Source organism: Cucumis sativus, chromosome 1 (genome assembly GCF_000004075.3).
Source record: "Cucumis sativus cultivar 9930 chromosome 1, Cucumber_9930_V3, whole genome shotgun sequence".
Taxonomy (NCBI): Eukaryota; Viridiplantae; Streptophyta; class Magnoliopsida; order Cucurbitales; family Cucurbitaceae; genus Cucumis; species Cucumis sativus.
The window spans coordinates 25,285,889-25,296,653 of NC_026655.2; the positions used below are offsets into that span (position 1 = coordinate 25,285,889).

Sequence of the window (10,765 nt, forward strand, 5' to 3'; positions counted from 1 at the left end):
CGAATAGATTTTGTTCTATTAACAATAGGGTGAGCATCGGTCGGTCAGAATCGATTTTTTATTCAAATTGATAAACCAATGTTGAATTGACTGTGGTTGGTTTAGTAAATGTTCGAACCAAATTCTGACTAAGGAGTATAAACTAATAGTTGGTTGGTTGATTGGTCGGTTTAAGCATTTGATTTTTTTTTAAATGTTGTCGGTGTGAAGTTTTTCCAAATCAATATCGATTAACACATCTCTTCATCTCTAACCAACCACATTCGGTTAGAATGATTTTGGTCGATGAGCTATGTTTTTCGATCTATCATGCTCACTTGTAATTTACAATTTTTTTAAAATGTTGTATATACTTATAAGCACTAAAAGTGTTATCAATTACAACCACTCTTAAGAATCTCACATTGCAATAAATATCTTCAATTTAAAGTAGTTTGATAACCTTTTGTATGCAAGACTCAAGATGTTTTGCGTTTGAAAAGTTGTTTGACCTAAACTTTGAAAATAATAACGTACAACATTTTGCGCGCTTTCGTCACTTTTACACATGTTTGTGCTCTTCCCTACTTCTAGTGATAGTGCTTGAATTCTACCAATTTGACAAGATAACGATCGTTTCAATCTATGAATGACTATTATTGTTGTTGTATAATATTAAATCTTAAATAAGTGACTATTATTGTTGATTAAACTCATTTTCTCGAACCCTATATTTACCATATATTAGACCAATTCATGATGGATAGTCTAATAGGTTCTTGATACAAACCTGAGAGTCCCTAAGTCAACACAATTGCACGTATAATTTTAACCAAACCCAAATAATAATAATAACAACAATAAAATAATCAACAATGGTACTCTTGCTATATAAGTTCAAAAGTAAAATTATCAACCCATCCCTAGAAAACTTTATTTAACTTTCAAACAAGAATATAAAACAAGGTAATATATACGAATATTGAATTATTGATCAAAGTGTATTGTAAAATGAAACCTTTATGAATATGGACCAAAGCTTTATTTAACTTTCAAATAGATTGTAAAATAGTCTAATTTGTTACTCTTGTTTCATTCTTATAATAAACCATCTCTCACTGCAACCATTTTTTGTAATTCCGAAACTTTTTAATGCATCATTTTGTGTGAACAAAAACGTATTTATCTCGACGAAATTTTAGTTCGTCAACAAAGACTTAGAAATTCATACATTTTTATACATATTTATGCCAACACAAATAACGTCAGCCTACGTTTTAAACATGAAAAATCGATACATTTTTAGAAATCTTTATAGAAATTAAACTTATGGGTTTTGTTATTATTAGTTAATGAAAATTTGATAATGGATAAATTAGACTATAATTAAAAAAAAAAAATCACCATTTCTAGAAAATAAGACAACAATTAGATGTATAACAATGGTAAATATGAGTGTTAGGGAAGAAAAACTTAAAAAAGAAATGAAAAATAATTTTTAAAAAAACTATCCATTATTATTGACGAGTAATTAGAAGATTAAAGTTGTCAAATACAATGTAATTATAAATTGTTTATTATAAAACTCACACATCTAATATAAAAAAAATATATATATATATGATGTTGGAGCATCCACTGCAAAATTTTGTATAGTTCCTCTCAACTTTATACTCCACATATAATATAAGACTGAAGTAATATCAATAATAGAAGTTAGTTTAATAGTAAAACTATATTTGATTCTTTCTAAACTTCGGTTGAAGTCTTCCTCCTTATTTTATAAAACTATAAACTAGTGTGAAATTAATACAATTTACGTAGTCAAGCACGATTGAATAGCTTATTTTCTTTATTGAGCTAGACAAGCTTAGCTAATTGTTTTATGATGTACATTACAAATGGAAAACAATTTGTTTGTTTTTCATTTGAAATTGAAAATTTTAAATATTTCAAATTTAAGTCATATTTAATAATTCTTTAATCTAATTTTTAATAATTCTTTAATCTAATTTTTATTTTTGAAAGTTAGGTTTATAGACATTATTTCTTTGAGTAGTTTTCTTTCTTTTAAGATATTTAAAAATTTTAAAAAATAAATTGTAAAATTTTTGTTTTTGTTTTGGTAATTTAAACTAAAAAAATAATAAAATAATTCCACGAGAGAAGGGTACTGTGCTGTGCTGTACGCCTGAAGGTATGGATAATGGGGCCAGGATATGCCACGTGGCAGGATGTCAGAAAGTGAAACTACGTGTACCGTTGGTAAGTGACGTGGGCCAATAGCTGGATATGGACGTGGCTTATCCATGTGGCCGGTCGCTTTCTAATCTTAGACTGGGCCGCCCCTAATCCGGTCCAATCTCTTTCTTTTTAACTTATTCTATTTTTCTTATTTAATAATACTATACAAATGGTTTTTTCTTTTTCATAATTAATTGATTGATCAACTCTATGTTTACATTACATGTTCATCTACTTTCTAACTTTCTTAATTTCCTTTGATCTCTAAATTTTTTTTAAAAAATATCTTTTTAATCTACTGAGTTTTTGAAAATAGGTTTAGAAGATCCTAACTTTTTTTGGTTTGGTTTCTTAGAAACTAATTAGATAATTTTGAAATTTTGAAAAATAGTTTTATGGAAAATTTTATTTTTAAAAATTATTATTCTAATTTAAAATATTATATAATTATTTTAAATAAAGCAATAAGTTATTTGAGACACTTAAAATATAATTTTTCTAAAAATTGAAACTATATACAAACATATAATTATAATACTAACATAGTTGAAAGATATAAATAATTACAGTCTCTACCAATTATTTTGAGAAAAAGACAATATAATTTTTAAAAAATTAATTAATTAAATTTAGTTAAAATAAAATATAGTTTGGATCTTTTAAAATAAAATAAATTTATATTTTTTTAGTACAATAAATAAGTGGTCGAAATTTAAATCGCGAAGAAAATACATAATTATGAATTATTATTGAGCTACAACGTATTTCATTTCATTGTTATATATATATATATTTTTTGTCATGGTCGGATTTAACGTCCCTACCAATTATTAATAGAAAAAGACAATATAGTTTCTTTTATCTTATTTTACTTTTGTTATATATCTTAAATATGAATTAAAATTCCATCAATGCCCCTCTTAGAGGGAAATATTACTAGGTGACATTAGACCAATTGTACACATGATAGGGGTAAATATGTAAGAAATGTCACATGAGTCACTTCTACAACTACAATGCAAACCTACACATATATACGTGTGTGTGTGTGTGTGAATAGTGAAATGAAGAATTAAAATAAGTCTCGATCAAGTTTTGCAAACAAGAAGCATAGACAAACTTTATTGTCCTTCTAATAATTTCACCATTTATATGGAGACCAGGTTTTGTTCATGTCATAGCCAAGGAGGAAATTCTTCCCCTAACATTTATTTCACTATATCTATATGATTGTCTAAATTTGTACTTAGATCAGTAATGTATGTGTTATGATATTGATTTTAATATCACTAGTAGTTTATTTTTCTTTTCATGTTTTATAATGATTTACATTATTCTTAAATAGGATGGTTGGATTCTATTTGCACAATTTGACCATTTTAATACCATTGATAGAAGTTGGATAATGAGAGAAGAAAGACTAATTGTAATGTATTTGATTATGAAAAATATCTGGCACTATTTTAATATCTACTGCATCCAATCATAATTTAACACATAATTGAATAACGGAGTAAATTATTGTGATTTATTTTAGCATCCTCACGTGGTTCTTAAATGCTTTTTAAGTAATTTTTCATACTGTCTTATGTAGAAATTTTATTGTTTAATTAGCTATAATGAAAGTTAGAGCCTAGCAAATTTTAATTATTACTACTAATCATGTGTATTATGATATAATTCGTAAATCATTAATTAATTAATGACACTGAAATTCCCATATCCATTCAAAAGCACACACTCATCGGAGAATAATAAAATCGACGAACGAACGGACGAACAAAAGAACAATGAAGCCAAAAAAACATTTCATTAATCACTATCAAATTAATAACAAACCCATCTAAAATTCTTGTAATTTTTTTTTTCTCTTCTTCAATCTCTCTCAATTCTCCCTCTCATGGCGGCGATGAACTAAGATCACTCTCTGTTCTTCCACCCAATGTCCCACAAACCAAAGGCTTCACGAGGGAAGGTATTCTAAAGCAATTCAAACTCCCACCAGGAATCGCATTACATTCAGGACGAGGTCTTTGTGAATCCTTTCCCGGAATACAATTTCCGGAGAAATCGAAACCTAAATTCCCAAGAACATTGTTCCTTGAAGAAGAACAGTCTTCCTTTAACCCAGAAAAGAAATTGAAAGAAACAGTCAAATTCACCAAGCTTTTCAACGAACAGATGAAATCAGGAACAACCCCAGATAGCCGATTATGCCCAAAATTCATAATCTGGATTTCGTTTAAACAAGACAGAGTATCAGGTAAATGACCCATTAATGAATTGAAACTCACATCAAACACTTGCATTTCAGAGAAAAACCCAATTCCTTCTGGAACACAACCAGTTAATTGGTTGTTTAGTAACAAGATTTCTCTAATTGTTGAACCTAACAAACCAAACCCATTTGGGAGATTCCCATATAGCTTGTTATTAGCTAAATTAATCACAGAAGCAGGGGAATTCCCAAGATTTTGAGGGATTTCTCCTTCGAAATGATTGTTGTTGAGAAAAATCGCATCGAGTTTCTTGTTGAAGAGATCTTCAGGAATGGGTCCGTGAAAATCGTTAAATCTGAGGTCTAAATACATCAGATTCGGAATGTATAATGTTTGAATAGGAAACGGACCAGAAAACAAGTTGTTACTAAGATCTAATTCTTGGAGAGATGACAATTCTCTGAAGGATTCCGGTACGGTGCCGGCAAATCGGTTGGTATTTAAGTGAAACAGAGTGATTTCAGTGAGAAACGAGAGTTCTTTAACTAGTGTACCTCCGAGATTGGCGTGATTTAGGTCGATTCCGGCAACAATGTCGACGGGTGAGGACGTCGTTTCGTCTTGAACTTGTGCACAAAAAACCCCTCTGTAAGAACAAACATTAGGACCAACCCAAGTGGTTAAAATCCCCAACGGATCGCTTGTAATGGCGGATTTCCATGATTGTAGTGCGGTGTAAGCTCTGTTTAGCCTTGGTGTTGGTGAGCCATTGTTTCCACCAATCCAAACCCCGGTTCCTCCGCTGCCGCCGATGGTAACGCCGACTCCGATTCCGCCATTGACGGCTACTTCGAAGCTTCTAGTTGCAGGGGAATTTGTGAGGATGAAGAAGAGGAGAGAAGTGAGGAATGAGAAATTTTTCATTTTCAATTTTTGGTGAAAGAAGGAAATGAAAATGTTTGTGTTTGTCAAAAGTAGAGTAGCCATGGAAATGAATTGACCTCTACCATAATTATGATCTTTTTTTTTGTTTGTCAAATTAAATTTTATTTGATTCTAAAAAAACTTTCCTAATTAGTCGAAATTTCAATCCACAATAATACTCAACTAGAATGTATCATACTTGTTCATGTTCATATAAAAATTAAGACGAACATTTTAACTATTATCGTATAACTTAGACTAATTATCTTATTAAATTGATAATGATAAAAGTAATTTATTAAAGATATACTTAAGAAATATATTGGACACGAATTCCAAAGCCATTTATAATTGATTAATAATATATATATATATATATATATATATATATATATATATATATATATATATATACTTTTTTTTTTAATCGATCTTCAATTATTAATCTTTTTTATTTTATCCTATTTTGTAATTTTGACTCATTGTGAATAGATAGTCTCGTGAACCATCTCTTTCTTTTGTTTTGGATTGTCTTTTTTTTTTAAATTATTTATTTAAATTTAAACAAGAGGTTTTAGCTATATATATATATTTAAATGAAAATTAATCGTTTTCTAATTTTATATTATTAACAATTCTTCTTTTATAAAAGAAGATGTCAGATTCACTCATAAAGTTGTGACAAAAATAAGTCTTTCAATGTTTTTATGTATGATAAGTGTATAAACTTTTAATTCGATTTCTAAATTTTTAATTTCATATTTAGTAGTGTTTTATATGTTGATGTTTTTTTTAGAAAATCAAGAATATTTGTTTGTTAAAACGTAATATTTTAAAGATTACTCCGTGAAATTTCACTAATTTGAAAGCTAATTTAGAGTTGTATTAAAAATAATTATCTAATAAGATATGATTCTCGGTAAAGATAAAATGTAAAACAAAACAGCTAATAGAAGGTTGTTCTTCAATATCAAATTAAAGAGCTTATGATAATATCGGTTACCTTTTAGAAAAGAGATGGAATAAATAACAAAGTTGAATAAATTCACTAAAGTCAAGAGTTCAAATTTTCAAAACCATATAAAATTGGTAAAAAATAGACAAAATCAATAAATTATTATAAGACGTAGGAATCTCATTTGATATCAATATCGTTATCTCAATTTGACTAATATGTATAACAATAAATATTTTGAAGAAAAAAATATTTCTTTAAGTAATAAATTATGAATTTAAACAAACAAATCAACAATTAGTAGTGGAATGATAGATAATAGTGAAGATCGACCCAAAAATGTACATGAAAGTAAATATGTCATCGATAAGTCTAGGTCATATAAAGAGAATAGTGTCAAGAACAATATTTAATAGTAATTAGATTATTACCTAAGGAGTACATGTCTAACGTTAACATAAGTTGTGACCTTTGTGCGTCGATGTTTTGTAATCATATAGTAAGATTAAGACAATAACATAGTTGCAAAGTTGAAGATATTTATTATTACATAGTTTGTTGTCAATAAGATACAATATCAACGTATATTTCTTTAATTTCGCATCTCTTTGTAACCTTATTTATTTCGAAATGAAAGTTGAAGAAGTCAAAGTTTGAAATGGAATGAGGTGAAATTGAATAATCATAGTTGAAAGATAAAATATAGATTCCATTTTATTTTTCGTTGGAAATGAAAGCTTTGGACCATAGAAAAAGAAAATTTTGTATTAGTTCAAAACGTTCGAACGATTACAAATTTAGTGTGTGTATATATAATATGTGGAAACGGTAAAAAATGGCCAAATGACAAATGATTACAATTATTATAATAATTGTTATTAGCTTGTTTTGTATATATTATCAACCGTTTTACCCTTTACAATAATTCTCGTTAGGAGTGTTCATGGTTCAGTTTCAACTTAAAATTGCATCAAACCACACGTTTGTGTCAAACCGAATCAAAGCATCAAGTTCGATAAAATTTGCTTTTCTATTTTAAATTTCGAACAATCTCAGACCATCGAACCATCAAGTTCTATAAAATTTCCCTTTTTATTTTAGATATCAGTGGATCGTGAGTAACATATTTAATCGAGTTTTAGAATTAAAACCTTTACGGACATTTCTTTAAATTTCTTTAATGTTTTTAAAATGAAGTGGTTCAGTTGAGTTTTAAAATCAATTTAAAACATTAAACTGAACCGAACCACATAAGAAGCAATTTCAACATAACACAAACCGTATTGAACCGCGGTTTAGTCGGAGGTACACCCTCCCATAAGTCAAAGCTATAATTTATAATAAAGTTGGAGGAGGACACCAAAATAAAAACATTAAATTCAAGAGAGAATATATATAAATGAGATTTCATTTTCATTTAATTTACTTCATACTTTTGAGCTGCTTTCTAATCAATGTTCTCCACAATAATGGGATACAATACAAAACCTATATCCTCTTTTATATATATATATATATATATATATTAATTTTCATTCATTTTATTGCATGCATACAATTTTCCAACATTTACTCAAAAAATAGTTTAAATTTTATCCCATTGCAATTCCCTTTATAAAATTTTCATATTTTTATTATATGATTAATTTCAATCCTACAAATTAAAAGGAAAAAAAAAAAGTACACATTTTTATTACACATAAAGGTTTGAGTATTGATAAAGCATTTGGAGTAATGTATCAATAATTTACTTCACTCGTTTTCCCCCTTCTCTTCTTCACCTACTCTTCTCTTAATTATTTTTTGTAGCCCCATCTGTCATTCAACTTTATTCATAATAATATCATTGTTGCAACGATCTCGATTTATTCGAGTTATAAACATGAAGATATATATTGAATAAGTAGAAGAAGCAAGACTAACTATTCTAGAAATTTATGGATTTTCTTTGGTTAAGAAATTTGAAGATTCCTTTAGATATAAGAACAAACAAAAAGATGTTTAGATATTTAGAAGTAAATTAAGATCAATGTAGAGAGATCGTTGTGCTTGGGCTCGAAAGATATTGGATTGAAGTAGTCTTTCATTTGTGAACCGTACAAGTAAGGAAGCAATGCAAAGTAATTAAAGAGAGGAAGAAAAAAAGCAAAGGGAGTTTGAAAAAAACACTTTGAGTTAGAAAGTTTGTGAATGCCTTGACAGAGCAAAATAACATTCTCTTCATAGTGTTCATTTTTGTTCTTTCTCAATAAACGTTTTCTTTCTTTAAAGAGAATGATTGTTTCCCTTCCTTTTTTGATAATTACTTCGACAGAGGACACCTCATGGTTATTGTCAAACGATAATAAATTTTTCAAAAGAGTGATCAATCAACAAAGTTGTAAGTGATAAAATAGAGGGTTTCTTCCTTATAAGAAAGAGTTTGTTATTTCTTTAGTATAAAGAAATAATTTCTTTTATCTTAACCAATAGTTTTTACCTTAATTTATTTAGGAGATTTCCACTTACCTTATTATTCTTAATCTAATTTAGTTCCGATTTGATTAAAATCATTTTGTAATAGAATATATGTTGTTGGGTTTTAGGAATTATAGAACACGGGTTTATTATAACTCATATCACGATTGAAATTATTATAATAGTTCTACACATATTGTTTACTATTTCAAATTCAATCAGTTTGTACTCCTTTATGATTAGGGTCAATTTGAACTTTTACTAATTAGTACTAAATCAATCATAGTCGGTTCAATGTCAGTTTGGTCGAAACCAATTCTTGTCGACCAATGCGCATCCCTAAGCTAAACTACAAACTTATTTCATGGCTTCTTTGTGTGAACAAAACCTAAAATGAATGGACTAAAATATTTGACCTTTAATTTGTTGGTTAGGCATACATATATAGACTTTAACCCATTTAAGCCTCTATTCCATGGCAATCTTTACACAACATTGTTGAAATGTATCATTGCACAAATTGAGTTGAAAGGGGCTATTGATCACAATTAATAGCCCATGTGAATGAGATATTAATATATACTTTTTTCTCCTCAAACAAGATATGGATATCAATTGGGAAGAGCTTTATTTTAATAAGCAATTCATGACTCACAAACACATATAAATGAACAACACATAATATTAATGTATTTCAACATATATCCAAATAAGCAAGTCAATAAACCCTATTAATGAGATTTAAGTGTGGTATTTTAGATGATTCATAATTTCTTTTTATAAGAAAACATTAATTAATTAGTATTCTTAATTTAAAATAAGATTAAGCATGTGAAATAATTTACTTTTTTTTATTAAGTTAAACAATTCATAAATTTAACGTTAAAATATCTATTAAATTAAATTAGAAATGGATTAACTATTATAATTCAATCCCGATTGGGTCCAAATGCCACCTAAGTCTTATAACTCGAGTTTAATTGCTTTCTTATCCTATATCTAAACAAATTAAAATTTTCACAAATCTACTATAAAGAGAAAGAAAAAAAGTTTAAAAAATCACTAAGCTATGTAAGAACTAATTTAAGATTGAGAAATTGTAAAAACCACGTGAAAGGGGCATATCCTTCGATTTTTAAATCATAAAAATTTAATCCAAAATTTATGAAAGTGTTAAAATTAGACGTTGAAACATATGCGATTATAGAAATCACAACAATTATATAGAGATATAGTTGAATTTTTACCATTACAAAGGAACTAATTTATACTATAATTATGAGTTTGATGATCAAATTTTAACATTCATATAAACTAGATGGCTCAATTTTACCATCGTTGTTTTAATTCAAGTGCGGTGTTTGCCATTTACTCTTTAAGATTTATTCATATGAACTAAAATTTGAGATTTGAAACTATAACCGGTAGGTTTGAAATAAAACAAAATTGAATGTCGATCACAATATTATTCAACGGAATAAGAATATAACTCAACTCACATAAATTAAATAAATCCTAAAAATGTTTCTTTTTAATTTGTAATTTAATTTCAGAAAGAATTATTGTTGGCAAAGTACAGTAAATAGGCAACAAAATGGAAAAGTTGTTGGGTGCAAAGGAAAACGAAATAAAGAAGACAGCTTAAACGTACGCTCTAATGCTAACGTGCGCCAAAAGCTTTTCAATTACATAAGTACCCTCCTTCCCATATTTGGGCTTCATACCTTTAGCCCATAACTCTGGGCTGAGCTTTCCCTTTGGGCCTATACTATAACACTCTGGGCCTTATTGCCCTTGTTTCAATGACATGGTCAGCTTAAACAATTTGGCTTCACTTGGCTTGGCATGGCTTCCAACACATTAATATACACTGTGTGGATGACAATATATAAAAATATATGAAATAAAAGTAGTGTTTTAAGCTAAATTTTCAAAAACCACCAAGTTTTCAGAGAAGTTTGATTCGTGGAGTTGAACTTTGAGTTGA

At 28.1% G+C, this 10,765-nt stretch overlaps 1 protein-coding gene across 1 annotated transcript; it reads right to left on the reverse strand.

The window, feature by feature from the left end:
- Positions 1-3,914: 3,914 nt before the first annotated feature.
- Positions 3,915-5,457, reverse strand: LOC101222775 (leucine-rich repeat extensin-like protein 4). Its single transcript, XM_004135632.3, has one exon. It carries the CDS (start codon positions 5,427-5,429, stop codon positions 4,122-4,124), a length of 1,308 nt encoding a protein of 435 aa, XP_004135680.3. The 5' UTR covers positions 5,430-5,457; the 3' UTR covers positions 3,915-4,121.
- Between the last annotated feature and the right edge of the window lie 5,308 nt (positions 5,458-10,765).

Bases quoted from the DNA above. Each gene is read 5' to 3' on its own strand.
- LOC101222775 (XM_004135632.3), bottom strand. From the start codon at position 5,429: ATGGCTACTCTACTTTTGACAAACACAAACATTTTCATTTCCTTCTTT.